Here is a 22,792-nt window from a genome sequence, read left to right as displayed (position 1 = left end):
TCGGCTGAATTCAGATAGGTAGATTCTTGATAAGCAAGTGGGTGAAAGGTTTTCGGGGGTAGGCGGGAATGTGGAGTAATCAGATCAGCCATGATCTTATTGAATGGTGCAGCAGGCTCGAGGGGCCGAGTGGCCTACTCCTGCTCCTAATTCGGATGTATGTTCGCATGTTCACCTTCCGCTCTTTATGCGGCTGACCGCTGCTTGTCCGTGGCAGCTGTTTCCAGAGCTGAGCACGGCACAAGTGACTGATCAAACTACCCGCTGCCGCCGGTGAGAGCTCGCGGGCCCCGGTCCGAGTCCCAGGGCCATCACTCATGCGAGGTGCTGACGGCCATGAACGTTGACCTTTATATATATATATATATATATAAAATACAGCATTTTGCATTGGGAAGTGAGCCTGGAGCTTAGGTGCACATCATATATGGTGATCCATCCGATTTTCTGATGTGGGATCTTGCTGTGCGTGAATTTGCTGCTGGTTATTACCATGTGACAGGGGCCGCTCTTAAAAAATAGTTGTGTTGTGTTACAGGGAGGTGTGAGGAATTTTTATAACACGGGAGGGGCGGGCGGGGCAGGAGGGGGTTGGGGTGGGCCTCAGAAACAAAAAGGTTGAGAACCCCTGTTATAGCACATCTTTATTTGTACACTTCGGCAGATCTACATGATTTGAAAGAAGGAGCAGTAAAAACATCGTAACTCAGATAAGCTTTAAAGTCCTGGTGTGTGTTCCTGCTGTTCTTCAGTAACTGATGCAATGCCCCTTTCTCTTTTCAGGCTGTGTTGAAACTGAAGAAGCCGATATCTTTTTCCTAGTTGATGGATCAGGCAGTATACAACCTGAGAACTTCAAGGACATGAAAAGATTCCTGACAGAGGTAGTGAAGGTATTCAGTATTGGTGCAGACCAGGTTCGTGTTGGGGTTGTCCAGTACGCAACTCATCCACAAACTGAATTTGAAATCACTCAATATACCCGCAAGACGGGATTGGAGGGAGCGATTGAACGAATCGCTCAAATTGGAGGAGGCACTGAAACAGGCCGAGCGTTAACCTACATGAAGAATCTCTTCAGCGAAGCAGAGAGGAGCCGTGGACACAAGGTGCGGCGTTTCCTGATCACCATCACCGACGGAGAGTCACAGGATGATGTCACAAGTCCCGCGGCAGAGCTGAGGCAGCAGGGAGTGGACAGTTATGCAATCGGAGTGGGAAAGGCGGATGAATCTGAACTTCTATTGATCGGAGGAGTCAAAGAAAGAGTTTTTTACGTCAGTAACTTCGACGCATTGAACGATGTGAAGAATAAAATTGTGCGGGAACTCTGTTCAGAAGAAGGTAAGCTTCGGATTTCAGAACTCTCCTAGCTAATGGCTGAAGATCCCTCCATGGGCGACATTTGTCCCCTTGGTGTCTCCCTGATGTTCCCTGTGAGATAAGTGCACAATTGGGCAGTAATGAAGAACGGGGTATGTGTGTATCAATGGTTTCACAATAGACCACTGGCCGTGTCATGCAGCAAAACTGAATACTAAAACAACACATCATCCTGTACACATCTTGATCATTACTCTCATTAGATGGCGTTATATTCTCTCAGTGAACTTTTAATAAAGGGAAATAATCAAAGTTAAAACTAAAAATGCCGGGGACACTGGAGAAGATTTTGACTTTATCCGATAGTGTAAAATGGGTGCTAGCAAATCGGCAGCCGCTTTTACATCTCTCCCGATTTTTATTTCCACTGTGGTCAATGGAAGGAGACGCTTAATAATTTATTTTAAGTTAGCGACTTTTAGGGTATCTTGCTGGGAGGGTGGCGTGGTGCAATTTATTGGATTCAGGCTGGAGAGTTGTTGCCAACTGTGGGATAGAAATGCCCCCAGGTAGGGCTGCTGGTGCATGCGGGAGTGCACTTTGCAAAATTGCACACTTCAAGCTCATGACTCTCTGTCGTTAACTTCGATAGATGCAAAAACATGGGCTGGGAGTTTGCTATATTGTTGCCTCCCCATCTTGCACCAGGAACATCCCAGTGGAACTTTTACTCAAATGTTTACTCAGTTTAGAGAGGTTTTTTTCAGCAAATAATTTTTGGGATACAGTACATAAGCAATTTGAGACATGACATGTGGAAAGTGTCGCATGCTTGGGGAGGAACAGGTGAGTTTGGACCTATGATTCCCAAAGCTCTCCACCACTGGGGTTTTCCTCGCCTCGTGTCTGGGTCTGTTGTAGACTAATTGATAAGAGATTGTTTGCCATGATTAGCCAACAACTCCATTATTGTTGTATTATGCGACTACCAGGATGGTAGAAGGCGAACTAGTGACCCTTGCTCTTTTTTGGTTTAGCAATTCCTATGTTACTCATAGAGTGGAGCAATGTTCCCTGTATGCTGCGCGGCCACGCAGCCGCAGTGCTCCAGGTGCAAAAACCACGCAGGCGTGTTATTTGTAATGGCCCGCTGCGTGGCGCCCCAAAAATTACGAGGAACATTGGAGTGAAGCCTCAACCAGAGTGCAGGGGGAAGAGGGTTTTTTCTAACCTAGTTTTAATTTTTCTGTTCAAAAGCGCAAGTGACATAATTCCACACAATTTCTTTCTCTCAGCCTGCAGTAAACTGGACATGGCCGACATCATCTTCCTAATCGATGGATCAGGAAGCATAAACACCGAGGATTTCGGGAAAATGAAGATATTTATGGATGGCATCATGAACAAGGCCAGTATCGGAGCAGATAACGTGCATGTAGGCCTGATACAGTTTGGCTCGGATCCCAGGCCAGAGTTCCAACTTAACGTACACTCAGTAAAAGCTGATCTACACAGAGCGATCGGTGACATGCAACAGTTGGGAGGGGGGACAAACACAGGTCGTGCGCTGAGATTTACAGCGGACTACTTTGACCAAGCTAAAGGAGGTCGGCCTGATAGCCCACAATACCTCATAGTGATGACCGATGGAGAGTCGCAGGATGAGGTCCTTCAACCAGCTAAAGCCATAAGGGATAAAGGAGTCTCTGTGTTCGCCGTGGGCATTTTCAACGCTAACAACACTCAGCTTCTGGAAATTGGAGGAACTCAGGATAAAGTTTACTACGTCGAAAACTTCGATCTGCTGGACGATGCGGGAAAACAAATCTCCTGGGAGATCTGCAGCCGGCCTGACAGTAAGTGCACTGGGATTATTACTGTAGATTGGTAAACAAAAAGTTTAAGGTACAACCCTTCACCAGTAACTAAAGATCAGCAACCTCTTTAATGAACACCTTGTGGTCAAAATTCCTCAGCCCTGCCCGCACACTCCCACTATAACTTGGATGGAAAGGGCCAGAATATAGGCTGGGACCTTTAATACGCTGTATTGTTGGAGAGTCCTGTGGCCTTTGTTTGGGGCAGAGCTTCCGTCCAGAACCCCCTACGCTGGGAGTTTCTGCATCCCCAGCCTGTCAGAGGCCTAGCGCATACCTGTAGACTGAGAAGGATGGGGCATCCTAGCCTTTTCCATGGGGTTCACCATAGGTTTTCAGGCCAAGGACCACAATGGTGATTAATTACTTTTTTGCACTTGACTCCTTTTTCAGGCGATCTGGTGCTAAACTTTCATTGTAAGGGGACAAGTCTTTTTTCTGTTGTAAGATGTGGGTATTCTGTATTATGTAAAGGTTGACCAATAATTCTATTGTTCTTTTTCCCCTCCAGCCTGCTTGAGAACGGAACTGGCAGATATTGTTTTTGTAATCGATGGGTCGGGCAGCATAGAGGCAGATGAGTTTGACAGTATGAAAACATTCATCATGACGTTGGTGAACAGTTCAGCTGTTTCCCCCAGTAATGTTCGGTTTGGGGCCATACTGTACAATAACGCACCTGATGTTCAATTCCAGCTGAATCAATTCAGGAGCAAAAGTGAGGTCCGCGAAGCTATTCGTCGAATACAGAGGAGAGGAGGAGCCACCTACACTGCACGTGCTCTTGATCAAGCTAAAGAACTTTTAGCCACAGAGAAAGGGGGTCGGAGGTCCGAAGGAGTTTCGCAGTTTGTCATAGTGATTACTGATGGACAAGCCACGGATTCCTCAGAAGTAGCAGGGGCAGCGGAGGACATCAGAGAGGGTGGAGTGACCGTCTTTGCTGTGGGAATAGCAGGAGCCAATGCAAATGAGCTCCAGGCAATTGGAGGCGCAAGAGAGAACTACTTTTACGTTCAAGACTTTGACACCTTGAAAAATATAACTAGGAATATCTCGCAGCTGGTTTGTACAAGCACAAATCTAGGTAAAGGAATATTTGTGACTTTGTGATGAAACATAGAAACATAGAAGATAGGAGCAGGAGTAGGCCATTCGGCCCCTCGAACATGCTCCTCCATTCAATGAGATCATGACTGATCATCCAAATTCAGTACCTTGTCCCTGCTTTCTCCCCTTATCCCTTGATCCCTTTAGCCTTAAGAAATATATCCAACTCCTTCTTGAATATATTTAATGAATTAGCCTCTACTGCCTTCTGTGGTAGATAATTCCACAGATTCACCACTCTCTGGGTGAAGAAATTCCTCCTCATCTCTGTCCTAAATGGCTTACCCCTTATCCTTAGACTATGACCCCTGGTTCTGGACTCCCCGACCATCGGGAACATCCTTCCTGCATCTAGTCTGTCTAGTCCTGTTAGAATTTTATAACTTTCAATGAGATCCCCTCTCATTCTTCTAAACTCCAGCAAGTATAGGCCCAATGGACCCAATCCCTCCTCATACGTCATTCCTGCCATCCCAGGTATCAGTCTGGTGAATCTTCGCTGCACTCCCTCCATGGCAAGAACATCCTTCCTTAGATAAGGCGAGCAAAACTGCACACAATACTCAAGATGTGGTCTCACCAAGGCCCTGTACAACTGCAGCAAGACATCCTTGTTCCTGTACTCAAACCCTCTCGCTACGAAGGCCAACATACCATTTGCCTTCATAACCGCCTGCTGCACCTGCATGCTTACCTTCAGCGACTGGTGCACAAGGACGCCCAGGTCTTGTTGCACTTCCCCTTCTCCCAATCTATTGCCATTCAGATAATAATCTGCCTTCCTGTTTTTGCCACCAAAGTGGATAACCTCGCATTTATCCACGTTATATTGCATCTGCCATGCTTCTGCCCAATCACCCAACCTGTCCAAATCATACTGGAGTTTCTCGGCATCCTCCTCACAACACACACGCCTACCCAGCTTTGTGTCGTCTGCAAACTTGGAGCTATTACATCCAGTTCCCTTGTCTAGATCATTAATATATATTGTGAATAGCTGGGGTCCAAGGACCGATCCCTGCGGTACCCCACTAGTCACTGCCTGCCACTCGGAAAAAGACCCGTTTATTCCAACTCTTTGCTTCCTGTCTGCCAACCAGTTCTCTATCCAAGTCAATACCTTGCCCCCAATCCCATGTGCCTTAACTTTACACGCTAATCTCTTATGCGGGACCTTATCGAAAGCCTTTTGAAAGTCCAAATACACCACATCCACTGGTTCTCCCTTATCTATTTTACCAGTTACATCCTCAAAAAATTCCAGTAGATTAGTCAAGCACGATTTACCTTTTGTAAATCCATGTTGACTTTGTCCGATCCTGTCACTGTTTTCCAAGTGCTCTGCTATTACATTTTTTATAATGGACTCTAGCATTTTCCCCACTACCGATGTCAGGCTTACCGGTCTGTAATTCCCCATTTTCTCTCTACCACCTCTTTTGAATAGTGGGGTAACATTAGCTACCCTCCAATCCATGGGTACTGTTCCAGATTCCATCGAATTTTGGAAGATGACCAGCAATGCATCTACTATTTCTAGGGCCACTTCCTTAAGTACCCTAGGATGTAGATTATCAGGCCCTGGGGATTTATCGGCCTTCAATCCCGTCAATTTCCCTAACACCATTTCCCTACAAATACTGATTACTTTCAGTTCCTCCCTTTCATCAGACCCTATGTTCCCCGACATCTCTGGGAGGCAAAATCAGCAGTATAAGTGTAGTGTAATGAAGTTAATGACCTGATAGTGCTTTGCATTTTATATTGGGGGTGTCGGGAAGGTGGTGGCCTCATGCCATTTTGGCACCTCACAGGCTGCAGTATGACTACCACCCAGTCAGAAGTGAAGTTTAAAAAAGGACAGCCGAACTTCCGGAGTCGGCGGGAGGAACATGGGGCAGGGGCTGCACTTGGCATGGGGGAGCAGGGTTGCTAGGGGCAAGGCTATCAGCCGAGCACCAAACGGGACAGGAGTTTTTCTTTACTATGAATCAGCCTCCCCGTCAACATCCATTCCAAAAGGGGATTATGCATTAGGGTGGCCATCTGAATTAAAGGAGAGTTGTGGGGGCGGGGGGCGAATAAGCTTTATACACAATTTGTGCTCAGGCTCCCTTTGCCCCCTTGGCATTTATATTCCGCATTGAAGCACACAGGGTACCTCAGGCACATTGTAGGGCTCAGGCTTTTGTGTCCATTAATACAGGGAGTGGTTCATAGAAACATAGAAGATAGGAGCAGGAGTAGGCCATTCGGCCCCTCGAGCCTGCTCCGCCATTCAATGCGATCATGGCTGATCATCCAAATTCAGTACCCGGTCCCTGCTTTCTCCCCATACCCCTTGATCCCTTTAGCCTTAAGAAATATATCCAACTCCTTCTTGAATATATTTAATGAACTGGCCTCCACCGCCTTCTGTGGTAAAGAGTTCCACAGGTTCACCACTCTCTGGGTGAAGAAATTCCTCCTCATTTCTGTCCTAAATGGCTTACCCCTTATCCTTAGACTGTGACCCCTGGTTCTGGACTCCCCGACCATCGGGAACATCCTTCCTGCATCTAGTCTGTCCAGTTCTGTCAGAATTTTATAAGTTTCAATGAGATCCCCTCTCATTCTTCTAAACTCAAGCGAGTACAAGCCCAATCGACCCAATCTCTCCTCATATGTCATTCCTGCCATCCCAGGTATCAGCCTGGTGAATCTTCGCTGCACTCCCTCCATGGCAAGAACATCCTTCCTCAGATGCGCTTCAGTGCATCAGGTACCACTGGCCCCAATGCGCAACATGAAGCTTTCCCTGCTTCAAAATAGAACTGAGTATAACAAAAATAAACTGAGTTGGGACACAAATTCCAGCACAAAAATATGTATTTAGGATATGTTTCAAAATACAATAAAGCTCCCCTAATGCCTGGTGAGTAAATGTACTGCCCGGTATGGTACTGGGCCAGTGCCAGGTTCAATCCTGAGTCTTTGCTTAGTTACCTGAGTTCAGTTGGAGTGTCACAATATGCCTGCAGTGGGGAAACATTGCTCAGGACCGCAGCTCCTGATTGCTGTGCACTGACCTGTTCCGCTACATATATGGACGCTCGATCAGGACAGGATCACACATGGGTAAATAACCTGTCATCGCTTGTTGTCAATTCTGAATGGAGACTGGTTGCTCAAGTGATACAGTCCCCACCGCTTACACCGTCCGCGCTTATTTCAGCCAGCTGCCTATAGCGGGCAAAATATGCTGCACTGCATTAAGCAGGACAGCTATTTTGGGCAGTTCAAGCAACTGTTTGCATCTTGTTAAAGTGCGATTATCTGTCACTAAGTCCTTTCGGAATGCCCCGCTGCCTTCAGTCTCCACCCACGGCCTCTAGAACTCCTGCGCTTGCCGCTCACCAACATTTACCTACTGTCGTGGTAAACCTGACCAGGGTGAAACTGACCAGAGCTTAAACTAACCGGACGGCTGCCTACTTCAGCCCGGTTCAGCTCTCCATAGCTGAAGAGCATTTGTTTTCGTGTCTTAACTCTTACTCCCTCCCTACTAGGCATGCGTCGGTCATTTTCCGTGTGAGTAATGGCACTGGGGCATTTAGGCAGAGCGGGAAGTGGAGAGATGGAGGATGAAGTTTCCCTCTGTGCATTTAAAAAAATGTCTTGGTTACACCAGGCACTGCGTATAGCGGGCAAATTGTGTTGACACCAACACGCCTGCTATAAGCGGCGGGGACTGTATTCCAAAAGGTGGCAGTGATCGTGAAACCACGCTCCAAACATGAGTCAGGTCCCCTCACGAGGGCAGAAGAGAAGGGGAAGAGAAAAGTGCGTTGAGTTGTAGTACAAAACTGTAATTGGTTATTTTTCTTTTGGTAGAATGTGATCTTCAAGAAGCAGACATCGTTTTCCTAATAGACGGATCTGAGAGCATCAACGCCGAAGACTTTGGCCACGTGAAGTCTTTCATGGGAAACATAGTGGACACTTTCAGTCAAGCTCAGAGTAACTTCCGGTTTGGTCTGGCCCAATTCAGTACAACTTTTCAAAAAGTATTTGACCTAAAGGATTTCTCGGAGAAAAAAACATTGATGGCCAAAATTGAAGATATGGCCCAACTGAATCAAGGGACCAAAATTGGAATGGCGCTGACTAAGACGGTTGACCTGTTCTCGAGGGAGGCAGGTAGTCGGAAAGCCTCTGGCGTGCCCCAGTTCCTGCTGATGATCACCGATGGGAAGTCGAGCGACAGTGTGATTGCCCCAGCTGATAGACTAAGAGATGAGGACATTACTATTTGGACCATGGGGGTAATGGGAGCAGATGTGAACCAGCTTCTGCAAATCTCAGGGTCGCCAGACAGAATATATTCTGTTGAAAATTTTCACAACCTGGGCAAGATTAAAAAAAGGATCATTCGTAGCCTCTGTCAGGATGAGCCAAGAACAGGTTGGTGAAGGTTTTTTTTCTCCCCTTTCTTTCTTCAGTCGGCCAGTGCTTATTACTGGGATGATTACGACCATCAGAATTACAGAAATGTATCTCGTACAGCTTTTAGATGTAGCATATTCAGAATTGGCAAGTGTAGCAACAGCTGGGTACAATAGGATTGTGGTTATGCTATTGGACTAATAATACAGAGAACACGCAGTTTGTGAATTTGAGTTCAATTTCCAAAATAAAAAGATGGGCCTAGAAATTCGGTATTTCCCGAAAACCGGCACGTGGATCGCGACAGGATAGCAGCCCGTGCATGTAAAATTCGTGCTGCCTGCTAATTAACATGATAGTGTGGCAGTACCACCGGTTGTCCCTTACATATATAGATATATACATAATTCCCTTTAACTTACCTAACTGTATGTACTTAACTTACTTATGTATGTATAACTTACCTGTTGGGGCTGTTGCCCCTTTAAGAGGTGACCTAACGCGCTGACGTCACGCATCACGTGATGCACGCGCGCCGGCCACTGGCCCGACTCGGTCTTCCAAGACGGCCGCCGGCACAGCCCGGCCTACCACGACTTCGGCCGCATCGGCCAGCCGATGGGAGCGATGCGATCTTCCGCCCCCGCGGCAAGCACCGGCACAGCCCGGCCTCGCGACCTCGGCCTCAACGGCCAGCCTCCGTACCGGGAGACGCGCTGACGCAACGACGCGGTCACGTGACGCCCCAAGCACGGGCAAACGCAACGACGCGCATCACGTGACGCCCTAAGCGCGGGAAACGCGACCGAGCGTGATGAGGTCATCACGCTCCCCACAGGACTGCGAACTCAGTCCTCGTGGAGTCCCCGCTGGGACAAGACCTATACCACAGTGCTCCTACAGTCAGCCATCTTACCTGCCATCTTACCTGATGTAATTAGTCTGTTCCTGTAAATAAACAACTTGTTAATAGTTCGTCGAAGTCAAACTCTCTTATTTAGTGTCGATCTACACGAACCGCTACATTGGTGACCCAACGACGTGAGTACGGGAGTTCATCAATTCCTACACTACAATTGGCGACCCCGTATCCGTGAACGATTTTCACGGTAGCAACGCGCAGCCTGACCCTTGTCTTCACAGAGGTACAGCACGCCCAACGGCAACCGTCGACCACCAACGCTACATTGGTGACCCAACGACGTGAGTGCGGGAGCTCATCAATTCCAACGCTACAATTGGTGAACCCGTATCCGTGAACGATTTCCACGGTAGCAATGTGCGCCTGAACCTCGTCTTCCCACAAGACGACCAACGCACTAACGACGAACAACCATGGAACAGCAACTGCCTAACACCGATTCCACCAAAAGCGACCCCGTCTTTGCGAACATCTTCGCAAAGGAAGCGCAGCTTGGAGGTGAGCCCGTTTTTCACGAACGATTTCACAGAGGTAGAGCACGACCAACGGCAACCGTCGACCACCAGCGCTACAATTGGTGCGTTTGTGAACGTCTTTCACAAACGAAGCACTCTATGGAAGCATCAGCCGTTCCGCTGTCGCTACCGCAATCCAGGGAGCCACAGTCTCCCTCGTGCTTTATGAAGGTAGAAGCCCTGTTCGCCGAGAACATCGATGCGGCACAGACCACGCACGTGCTCACGGTCCCCGTATTCGACTATTCTACGGCCTCACGGATCGTCCGCCTCTACGTCCAAAGCAACAGCAAGTATACATCTCTCCAAGCGCGGGGTACAGCATGTTCGGGCCCACAAGATCGGAGCGCGCCCTGCGGGGATACCACGAGTACTCACCCCCGCAAAACCCGAGGATGCACTCCTCGCACACGAAGACCCATCCCTCGCGAACCACGAGAACCCATCCCTCGTGAACTCCGACGACTCCTTCTCCGCCGACGATGCACCAGCCCTTCAGCCTGCTGGTTGTGTTACCTACTACATGATTCGGCGTGAACAAAAAGCGTGCCGCCCTCCCGGCTGTTTTCTCCTAAAGCAAGAACTGTTACAAGTGTTGCCGCCCTCCAGGCAGAGTTAACCCCTCCTGAAAGCAACAACAACCTGGACCGTTGCCGCCCTTTCTCCAGTGTTCCCTGTAACGAATGCAAACGTCCACTGACGCGGCAAACAACGAGGACGGGTCCAACGGGCATCCGGCGGCTGCGATCAGCCACGTGAAAGTTGCTAGCCTCACCGATCACTGGTTAACGCAGTAACTTTTCACCCTCTGTTGTGTTAACGTCGTAGCACTATGGCACGCACCGTTCTGCGTGTTCCTGCCTCCTGAAGGTTTCGCTCACCTGTTGGCGAGTTCACTCGCCTCGCCTGTCAAGTCCTTCTGGAACGTTCGTTTGGCGTTCCTGCAGAGTTCGTTATAACAAGGACTTGTTCCAACATCAACAGAGTCATCGCCTGCGTCCGCCCAACCTGCCCGTCACTCTGACAAGGCCTGCTGTTTCGCATGTCTCCACGGTCCTTCGCCTGACGGATACACTTTATTCGCCACGACGCGCGTACGGATCCCCTCACAAGCAGCATCTTCGGACCTCGCTCACTAAGTCGAGACAGCACGACCGTCGAGACCACCAGCTCGTCAGACCATCTCATCCTTGGACTTTCGTTAAAGCGAATTCTGGGGGGGCCCATGTGGCGGTACCACTGGTTATCCCTTACATATAGATATATACACATAATTCCCTTTAACTTACCTAACTGTATGTACTTAACTTACTTATGTATGTATAACTTACCTGTTGGGGCCGTTGCCCCTTTAACTTACCTGTTGGGCCGTTGCCCCTTTAAGAGGCGACCAAACGCGCTGACGTCACGCATCACGTGACGCATGCGCGCCGGCCACCGGCCCGACTTGGTCTTCCAAGACGGCCGCCGGCACAGTCCGGCCTACCGCGACTTCGGCCGCATCGGCCAGCCAACGGGAGCGATGCGATCTTCCGCCCCCGCGGCAAGCACCGGCACAGCCCGGCCTCGCGACCTCGGCCTCAACGGCCAGCCTCCGTACCAGGAGACGCATTGACGCAACGACGCGGTCACGTGATGCCCCAAGCGCGGGCAAACGTGACGACGCGCATCACGTGACGCCCTAAGTGCGGGAAACGCGACCGAGCGTGATGAGGTCATCACGCTCCCCACAGGACTGCGAACTCAGTCCACGTGGAGTCCCCGCTGGGACAAGACCTATACCACGGTGCTCCTACAGTCAGCCATCTTACCTGCCACCTTACCTGATGTAATTAGTCTGTTCCTGTAAATAAACAACTTGTTAATAGTTCGTCGAAGTCAAACTCTCTTATTTAGTGGCGATCTACACGAACCGCTACAATAGTAGCATTCAGTCAAGCACTGAACACATTGCTGAGTGGCTGAATGGCAGGGAGCCCAAGTTCATGCAAGGCTAGCTCTGATTAAAGCTAGCCTGCACTACTTAAAGGCAGTCTGCACCTCTTAAAGGGGAGGTGATTGAACTGGTTGGGAGGACATTGGAGAAGAAAGTTCTAATGATGGCACAAAATAGAAGAGAGCATGCACCTAGGTTCTCTAATGCAGCACTGGAAGCTTTGGTCCAGGAAGTCAACTTCAGGAGAGAGGTCCTCTTTCCACAGGGGGCTAGGAAGCCCTCCAGGCAACAGACAAGACTGCAGTGACAGCAGATAGCCAATGTGGTCAATGCCAGCAGTACAGCCGTGAGGACCTGGACTCAGTGCAGCAGGAAGTATAATGACCTCATATGAATGGTCAAGGTTAGTGAATTCATCTTCAAATGCCATATCCCACCATCTACACCACTAGCCTCACACACTGCTCAATGCACCACACTCCCATCACTCACCTACCAACAATCTCTACCAAACACGACTCACACCTCACATTCATAGCTTTACCTCACCTGTACACTCTTACCACTGCTGCAGGCCTCACACCTACGTCTCACAGCTTGAACACACTGCCAGCTATTCAACCATCACCGAAACACATTACACCACACTTACTTAATGACACACTTCCATTTCTCTTGTAGGAAAAGTTGGCGCATAACCGCATGCACCAGGCCTTAACCAATGGGGGACAGACTCGCCTGCATCATTTCACCCCCTTGGAGGAGATGGTGCTGGCCATTCTTGGCAGGGGCATGGCTGAGCCCGTGGCCAGCGGCGGGGCTGAAAGAATACAAGATGCCGGTATCCTCATATGTTATCCTCCTTCTCACATCCCACTTACCCCCATCCCACAATCTCTTCTGATTTACAATCTGCACATGGGGTAAGCACACATCTCTTGCTTCCTCCCCTTTCCTCACCATAACCCTACCCTTGTGCCTTTCTCATTTCAGACACCCAAGAAATCCAGCCTGCTCAGCCAGTGGTTGAACAAGAGAAGGGAGAGGAGAGTGAAGAAGATACATAGATACATAGATACATAGAAGATAGGAGCAGGAGTAGGCCATTCGGCCCCTCAAGCCTGCTCCGCCATTCAATGAGATCATGGCTGATCATCCAAATTCAGTACCCTGTTCCTGCTTTCTCCCCATATCCCTTGATCCCTTTAGCCTTAAGAAATATATCTAACTCCGTCTTGAATATATTTAATGAATTGGCCTCTACTGCCTTCTGTGGTAGAGAATTCCACAGGTTCACCACTCCCTGGGCGAAGAAATTCCTCCTCATCTCTGTCCTAAATGGCTTACCCCTTAACCTTAAACTGTGACCCCTGGTTCTGGACTCCCCAGCCATCGGGAACATCCTTCCTGCATCTAGTCTGTCTAGTCCTGTTAGAATTTTATAAGTTTCAATGAGATCTCCTCTCATTCTTTTAATCTCCAGCGAGTATAAGCCCAATCGACCCAATCTCTCCTCATACGTCATTCCTGCCATCCCAGGTATCAGCCTGGTGAATCTTCACTGCACTCCCTCCATGGCAAAAACATCCTTCCTCAGATAAGCCGACCAAAACTACACACAATACTCAAGGTGTGGTCTCACCAAGGCCCTGTACAACTGCAGCAAGGCATCCTTGTTCCTGTACTCAAACCCTCTCGCTACGAAGGCCAACATACCATTTGCCTTCTTAACCGCCTGCTGCACCTGCATGCTTACCTTCAGCGACTGGTACACAAGGACACACAGGTCTCGTTGCACTTCCCCTTCTCCCAATCTATTGCCATTCAGATAATAATCTGCCTTCCTGTTTTTGACACCAAAGTGGATAACCTCGCATTTATCCACATTATATTGCATCTGCCATGCTTCTGCCCACTCACCCAACCTGTCCAAATCATACTGGAGTTTCTCGGCATCCTCCTCACACCACACATGCCCACCCAGCTTTGTGTCGTCTGCAAACTTGGAGATATTACATCTAGTTCCCTCGTCTAGATCGTTAATATATATTATGAACAGCTGGGGTCCTAGGACCGATCCCTGCGGTACCCCACTAGTCACTGCCTGCCACTCGGAAAAAGACCTGTTTATTCCAACTCTTTGATTTCTGTCTGCCAACCAATTCTCTATCCAAGTCAATACCTTGCCCCCAATCCCATGTGCCTTAACTTTACACGCTAATCTCTTATGCGGGACCTTATCGAAAGCCTTCTGAAAGTCCAAATACACCACATCCACTGGTTCTCCCTTATCTATTTTATCAGTTACATCCTCAAAAAATTCCAGTAGATTAGTCAAGCATGATTTACCTTTTGTAAATCCATGTTGACTTTGTCCGATCCTGTCACTGTTTTCCAAGTGCTCTGCTATTACATCTTTTATAATGGACTCTAGCATTTTCCCCACTACCGATGTCAGGCTTACCGGTCTGCAATTCCCCGTTTTCACTCTACCACCTTTTTTGAATAGTGGGGTAACATTAGCTACCCTCCAATCCATGGGTACTGTTCCAGAGTCTATCGAATTTTGGAAGATGACCAGCAATGCATCTACTATTTCACTTGATTTCACATTCCCAGCCATCAGCCTCAGATACTGACGCTCAGCGTACTTTTTAGAGGATATGTTAGACGCAGGAATTGCACATGGTGAGTCACCGGGCACGAGTGACCTGCAGCCAGGGCAGGGGCAAAGGGTACCTCAGGTGCCAGATCCCCAGAGGGCAAGGTCACACATGAGTGTTGCTGCACAGGACTCAGATGAAGACCTCGATGGAGCAACCTACAGAAGAACGCTGATGGGTAAGCACAATGAAATGCTTGGTGCATTGGCAGGTCTACTAGAAAGCCTGAATTCAATGTCAAGGAGCATGGAGGAGTCCGGCACCAACCTTGCAAGGGCTTTGTGCAGAGCTTGGAGCCCATGATTTCCAGCATGGAAGAGCTGGATAGATCCATTAACTCACTTGTGGACCCGACCATCATGCGGCGTCTGATGTCCGATGTCTCAGCTTCCATTGCAGCACAAGCAGAAGCCACCCAATGTCTGAGTGCTGCAGTGGAAGCTCAGACTGAAGCCATGCAAACATAGACTGCTGCCATCATGGCTGGGTTTACTAGTGTGGAAAGGGGCTTGCAGGGTGACACAGCAGTTCAGAAGTCTGTACTCTATCAGATTACTAGGATTGCTGAGGCCCTGCCCTGGGGGAGTGGCAATGGCTCTGTGGAGGATGGCCCTGCTGTCCTCTCTCAGGATGACATCATTTGTCCTCCCACCACTGCCACTCCGCTAGTGCCCTTGCCTGTCAGCCAGCCAGCCCAGACTGCTGCCACCCATGCTGAGGTGGTGCAGTCCGAAGTCGGGCCTACTAGGCCCAGACCCCTCGAGGTCATCCTGCAAGGCCATGTGCAGTCTCCCCCACCAGCCATGCTGCAGCCATTGGGGTAGCAGTGCATAGGAGCACTAGGATAGGCAAAGACACATGCAAGGCAGTCAAAAAGGGAATGCACAAGGTGATTAGTTGATTTTTTGATGTAATATTGGATGGATTGATGAATAAAGTTTGTTTGAAATGTTTGCTTTGTTGTGGCTTTTATTTAGGCATTGTAGCCAAGAGGATGCTATGATGGTCAATAACAGAGGGAAGGTAAGATGTGGGACAAATGTTGAATGGGCAATTGGGGTTGCGTTCATTCATAATGCAGGGTGATTCCATCCTACACATCCCAGCCAGAAAGGGGCTATCTGGGTTGCCTCCTTCCTTTCACTTCCACCTCCCCTTTGTCTGTCTCATCTGCTTCCTCCTCCTCTTCTTCTGCCTCCTCCTCCTCATCCTCCTCTTCCTCTTTGTCCTCCTCGTCCTCCTCTTCCTTCTCCTCTTCCTCCTGCTCCTGAGCTGGTGGCTGTAACCCTGGTGGCAAAGGCTATGCCCTCATGATGGCCAGTTTGTGGAAGATACAGCAGACCACCACAAATCGGGACACATGCTCCGGGACACAGTGACTGTAAGGCTCCTCCAGAGTGGTCCAGGCAGCGGAACCATTGCTTGAGCACCCCAATGGTCTGCTCTATGATGTTTTGTGTTGCAGCATGGCTCTCACTGTATACATGCTAGCCATGAGTGGTTGGGTTGCAGAGCGGAGTCATGAGCCAGGAGCCAAGGCATAGCCCTTGCTGCCCAGTAGCTACCCTCTGGTTTGTCTTGGTGGCTCAAAGATTGAGGGAACAGTGGACTGATGCAGAATAAAAGCATCGTGACTACTGCTAGGATACTGGGCATTCGCCAAAAGCTTTTATAAATATATCAAAAGGAAAAGACTGGTGAAAACCAAAGTTGGTCCATTGCAGTCAGATACGGGGGAATATATAATGGGAAATAAGGAAATGGCAGATCAACTAAATGCATACTTTGGGTCAGTCTTTACGAAGGAAGACACAAAAAACCTCCCTGGGATATCGGGAAAAATAGGGACATTGGCAAAGGAGGAACTGACGCAAATCAATATCTCTAAGGATATGGTGTTAAGGAAGCTAAAGGGATTGAAGGTGGACAAATCCCCAGGGCCTGATAACATGCATCCTAGGGTACTGAAGGAGGTGGCCCTAGAGATAGCGGATGCACTAAGGATGATTTTTCAGAATTCATTAGACTCGGGAACAGTGCCGATGGATTGGAGGGTAGCTAACGTTACCCCACTATTCAAAAAGGGGGGTAGGGAAAAAGCAGGTAATTACAGACCTGTAAGCCTTACATCAGTTGTGGGCAAAATGCTGGAGTCCATCATTAAGGATGAAATAGCGGAGCACTTAGCAAATGGGGACAGGATAGGACAGAGTCAACATGGATTTACAAAGGGTAAATCGTGCTTGACTAATCTATTGGAATTTTTTGAGGGAGTAACTGGTAGAATAGATGGGGGAGAGCCAGTAGATGTGGTGTACCTGGACTTCCAAAAGGCCTTCGATAAGGTCCCACATAAAAGATTAGCATGGAAAATTGAGGCTCATGGGATAAAGGGGAAAGTTTTGGCGTGGATAGGGAACTGGCTGTCAGATAGAAAACAGAGAGTTGGAATAAACGGCTCATTTTCTGAATGGCAGGCAGTAACAAGTGGGGTACCACAGGGATCTGTCCTGGGCCCCCAGCTGTTCACAATTTACATTAATGACCTGGATCAGGGAGTCGGATGCAGCATTTCCAAATTTGCAGACGACACTAAACTAGGAGGTGGGGTGGGCTCAGAGGAAGAGACCAGGAAGCTCCAGAGCGATTTGGACAGACTGGGCGATTGGGCGGATAAATGGCAGATGCACTATAATGTGGACAAGTGCGAAGTTATCCACCTTGGGTGCAGGAACGGGAGGGCAAATTATTATTTAAATGGCAATAGATTGGGAGAGGGGGAAGTACAGAGAGACCTGGGTGTTCTTGTACACCAGTCACTGAAGGCGAGCATGCAGGTGCAACAGGCGGTCAAGAAGGCAAACGGTATGCTGGCCTTCATAGCAAAAGGGTTAGAATACAGGAACAGGGATACCTTGCTGCAGCTGTACAGGGCACTGGTGAGACCACACCTCGAGTACTGTGTACAGTTTTGGTCGCCTCATCTGAGGAAGGATGTTCTTGCCATGGAGGGGGTGCAGCGGCGATTCACCAGGCTGATACCAGGAATGGCGGGAATGACCTATGAGGAGAGACTATGTAGTTTAGGGATGTACACACTGGAGTTTAGAAGATTGAGAGGGGACCTCATAGAAGTGTATAAAATTCTGACAGGTCTAGACAGACTGGATGCAGAAGGAATGTTTCCCTTGGCGGGTGAGAACAGAACTAGAGGACATAATTTAAGGATAAGGGCTAAACCATTTAGGACAGAGATGAGGGGGAATTTCTTCACTCAGAGAGTGGTGAACCTGTGGAACTCATTGCCACAGAGGGCAGTGTACGCCAGCTCATTAAATATATTTAAGAGGGAATTAGATATATTTCTACGGGCAAAAGGGGTTAAGGGTTACGGAGAGAAGGCGGGGACGGGATACTGAATTAAAGGATCAGCCATGATCTCATTAAATGGCGGAGCAGGCACGAAGGGCCGAATGGCCTACTCCTGCTCCTATCTTCTATGTATCTATGTATCTATGATGTGCTGAGCATGGTCGCACACCAACTGCACAGCGGGTGATAACCTTTGCATTTGCGGTACATCTCAGCATTTAGATGCGGTGCCCGCAAAGCCACGTGCATGCAGTCGATGGCGTGCTGCACCATGAGGAAGTCACGTGCACACTCCGCCTGCTTCTCTCTGTTTAGAGAGAAGACAATGAAGACCCCTCTCCTGGCATCAAGAGCTTCTGTCACCTCACTTATGCAGCAGTGGACCGCGAACTGCAAGATGCTACAGGTGTCACTTGCTCCAGTTTGGAAGGAATCCGGCGCAAAGAAATTCAGCGCCACAGTCACCTTCCACAGCGATTGGTAGCGGTGACTTTGCCCTGGAGTGAGGCTGCAGGTTTGGTTGCAAGAGGTGGCAGAGTCCTGTGAGCACCTCCTTCGTAAAACGCAGTCACCTCATACACTGCTCCTGGCTCAGGCTGAGGTAAGAGAATTACTCGCGGAAGACCCTAGGTGGGTAAGGCCTCCTGCTGAGAGCCCTCCTCCTCCTCCCTCTGCAAGCAGCTTGTCCTCTTCTTCGCTGCCTCTGCTCCATCTCCCTGTCATGCTGCAGGCCAAGGGGATGACAGAGCACCCATGACTGGGAGCAAGTGGTCTGACCAGAGCCCTTGAAGTCAGAAGAAAGGCCTTCTCCACTTGCAGCACTGCTCCCTGTCACCTCACCAACTTTAAACAACTCTAGAAAGCTCCAAATAGTTTGACAAATATACACAGAGCCAATAGAAATCAAAAGCAAAGTTACCTGAAATTTGTTGATGATCCCTTTAAATAGCACTGGTAGCGGGTCCTTCCTGCTGCTGAATATTCAGCTGTGTGAGGTTGAGCGAGGGCTTTAGCTCCAACGATGATGAAGCAAATGGCAGTGCTAGTGTCAAATCAGAATTGCATGCTGATTGACGTCACAATCTGCCTACTTACCATACTTCTAGCGCATACTCCTAACGGCCGTCCTAGTGCCCTCACCAAGAGGGCATCCAGCCCAGCCCGCACCAGAAGTGCTGCTTGGAACCATTTTGGTCCCAATTTGGCACCCGTAGCACCCAAAAAACGGGTGCTACGCAACAGAATTTCTAGGCCAAGGTGTCACTAAAAGTGACCATGAAGCTGTCGAATTGGTATAAAAGCCCAGCTGGGTCACTAATGTCCTTTAGGGTAAGAAAACTACCATTCTCACCCAGTTTGACCCATATGTGACTCCAGTCCCATATCAACGTGGTTGATTCGTAGATCCTCTATGAAGTGGCCTAGTCTAGAATCTCCTCTATCTGTATGTCTCTGTGATCTCAATAAAATAAAATATTGGCCATGCCAGCAACACTCCCATCATGAGAATTAATTTGAAAAAATCATTCTTTCTGCTTCATAACACATCACTTTTCAGAAATCACTTTTGATGAGTAGAAAGGTGTAATATATGTGGGTAGAACAAATGAAGGACAGAGACAGGATGAGTTGCTAGTCCGTGTGCTTGTTTATTAGGCTAGTGCGAACTGAGCATGCTCATACTAAACCATGTGACAAACCATGTGATAATACATTACACGGCTTTCCCCTTGAAAAAATGTATATGTTCCCCTCTTAAATACAACAAAAAAATTGTCCCACTTTTCCCAGCGTTACATGTACCACATAACAAAAACTTGTGGCTTTTTTTTCTTTTAAATCAACTACAAATGCTACAAATGAACTACAAATCCAGTTTAATCACAGGTTTGCGGAGCCTTCCTGATCTCCTTACAAAAAGTTGTGGTGTTGAACCAAGTTTCAGTCTGTTTTCTGATTCTGGACTCAAAGATGATTCTGTTTCTATCTCAGACTTGTTTGAACCTTGTACTTCAGTTACTGAAGTCTGAACTGAGTCAAACTCATGTGAGTTCATGATCAAGTGGTTCAAGATCACGTCTTGGTTCATCTTTAGCAGATATCGTTTGATCTACATGTACACTTCAGATGTTGTCACCAATTTCAACCAAATATCTCTTAATTCTACCAACCTCTACTATGGTTCCTATATCCCACTTGTGTGAATTTGACTTTCCTGGGGACTGAGAACATGAACACACTTGTTTTGCTTGAAACTGTGTTCTTTTTGATTGCTGTCATAATAACGTTTCTGACTCAACTGTTTCTGTTCAACTCTTGCAGGGAAAACATTGGTGGGAGTTGTTTATAGGCCCACAAACACTAGTTGTAATGTAGGGCAGAGTATAAATCAGGAAATTAGAGGTGCATGTAACAAGGGTAATACAGTAATCATGGGGGACTTTAATCTACATATAGACCAGGCAAACCAAATTTGCAGTAATAGTGTGGAGGACGAATTCATGGAATGTATACAAGGTAGTTTTCTAGGTCAGTATGTTGAGGAACCAACTAGGAATCAGGCTATTTTAGATCTAGTATTGTGCAACAAGAAAGGGTTAATTAATAATCTTGTAGTAAAGTGGCCTTTAGGGAAGAGTGACCATAATATGATAGAATTTTATATTGAGTTTGAAAGTGACTTAGTTAAATACGAAACTAGGGTCTGAAATCTTAACAAAGCAAACTACGTAGGTATGAGGGGCGAGTTGGCTAAGGTAGATTGGGAAACTACATTAAAAGGTATGACAGTGGACGAGCAATGGCTAGCATTTAAAGAATGAATACATAATTAACAACAAATATACATTCCTTTAAGGCACAAAAACCCCATAGGGAAAGTGATCCAACCGTGGCTAACAAGAGAAGTTAAAGATAGTATTACATCAAAAGAAGAGGCTTATAATGCTTCCAAAAATAATAGTAAGCCTGAGGATTGGGAGGATTTTAGAATTCAGCAAAGGAGGACCAAGAAATTGATAAAGGAAGAGAAAATAGAATATGAGAGTAAACTAGCGAGACATAAAAACAAATAGTAAAACCTTCTATAGGTATGTAAAAAGGGAAAGGTTAGCAAAAGTAAATGTGGGTCCTTTACAGGCTGAGACAGGAGAAATTATAATGGGGAATAAGGAAATGGCAGAGAAATTAAACAAATACTTTGTGTCTGTCTTCACGGAAGAAGATGCAAAAAAACTTCCCGGAAATAGTGGACAACCAAGGGTCTAGTGAGAATGAGGAACTGAAAGATATTAGTATTAGTAAAAAAATAGTACTGGAGAAATTAATGGAGCTGAAAACCAATAAATCCCCTGGACCTGATGGCCTACATCCTAGGGTTTTGAAAGAGGTGGCTATAGAGATAGTGGATGCATTGGTTGTCATTTTCCAAAATTCCATAGATTCGAGAACGGTTCCCATGGATTGGAAGGACGTGGTAACAGGGCACTTAGAAAATAATAATAGGATTGGGCAGAGTCAACATGGATTTATGAATGGGAAATTGTGTTTGACAAATCTGTTGGAGCTTTTTGAGGTAATGAGCAGAATAGATAAGGGGGATCCAGTGGATGTGGTGTATTTGGATTTACAGAAGGCATTTGATAAGGTGCCACACAAGATGTTATTAAACAAAATTAGGGCTCATGGGATTGGGGGTAATATACTAGCATGGATTGAGGATTGGTTAACAGACAGAAAACAGAGAGTAGGAATAAACGGGTCATTTTGGGGTACCACAAGGATCAGTGCTTGGGCCTCAGCTATTCACAATCTACATCAATGATTTGGATGAGGGGGCCAAATGTAATATATCCAAGTTTGCTGATGATACAAAGCTGGGTGGGAATGTAAGTTGTGATGAGGATGCAAGGAGGCTTCAAGGGGATATAGACAGGCTAAGTGAATGGGCAAGAACATGGCAAATGGGATATAATGTGGAGAAATGTGAAGTTAACTACTTTGGTAGGAAAAATAGAAAAGCAGAGTACTTTTTACATGGTGAGATTGGAAAATGTTGGTGTTCAGAGGGACCTGGGTGTCCTTGTACACAAATCACTGAAAGTTAACATGCAGGTACAGCAAGCAATTAGGAAAGCAAATGGTATGTTGGCCTTTATTACAAGAGGATTTGAGTATAAGAGTAAAGGCATCTTACTGAAATTATATAGGGCCCTGGTGAGAGCACACCTGGAGTATTGTGTACAGTTTTAGTCTCCTTACCTAAGGAAAGATATAATTGCCATAGAGGGAGTGTAACAAAGGTTCACCAGACTGGTTCCTAGGATGGGGGGATTGTCCTATGAGGACACATTGGGGTCGATTTTCGCGAAGCTGTCGGGAAGAAGGCGGGACTACAACTTTCGGGTTTTAGACCCGCCTACATCGACATCCGGCCAATCCGCGCGATTTTCCCTTGATTGACCTTGTTGAGCCCGCCCAGCGAGCTCAGCAGGCCAATTGAGGGCCACCCAGCAACAGGTGACGTCACAGACTGCAATTTCATCTGTCAAGAGTTCTTGACAGATGAAATATCAGTGTTTCACAGCTGTTTGAAGCTGCCAAACAATGACAGTCTGAGTTCTAACATGAGTCCTTCTACGCAGACTCAG

The 22,792-nt window shown here is 47.6% G+C and overlaps 1 protein-coding gene across 1 annotated transcript in view; it reads left to right on the top strand.

Annotated features, from left to right (window-relative positions):
* LOC147117770 (collagen alpha-6(VI) chain-like) overlaps positions 1-22,792 on the top strand; it is a 207,914-nt gene that overhangs the window by 59,836 nt on the left and 125,286 nt on the right. Inside the window, exons 8-11 of the mRNA XM_085989030.1 lie at positions 784-1,344; positions 2,619-3,179; positions 3,712-4,287; positions 8,184-8,753. Coding sequence (XP_085845156.1) covers positions 784-1,344; positions 2,619-3,179; positions 3,712-4,287; positions 8,184-8,753 — 2,268 coding nt within the window. The remainder of the gene's footprint in view (positions 1-783; positions 1,345-2,618; positions 3,180-3,711; positions 4,288-8,183; positions 8,754-22,792) is intronic.

This window comes from Somniosus microcephalus, chromosome 5 (genome assembly GCF_052327205.1).
Source record: "Somniosus microcephalus isolate GS21.2 chromosome 5, FLI_Smic_1.0, whole genome shotgun sequence".
Lineage (NCBI taxonomy): Eukaryota > Metazoa > Chordata > Chondrichthyes > Squaliformes > Somniosidae > Somniosus > Somniosus microcephalus.
This window is presented reverse-complemented; position numbering and strand designations above follow the sequence as displayed.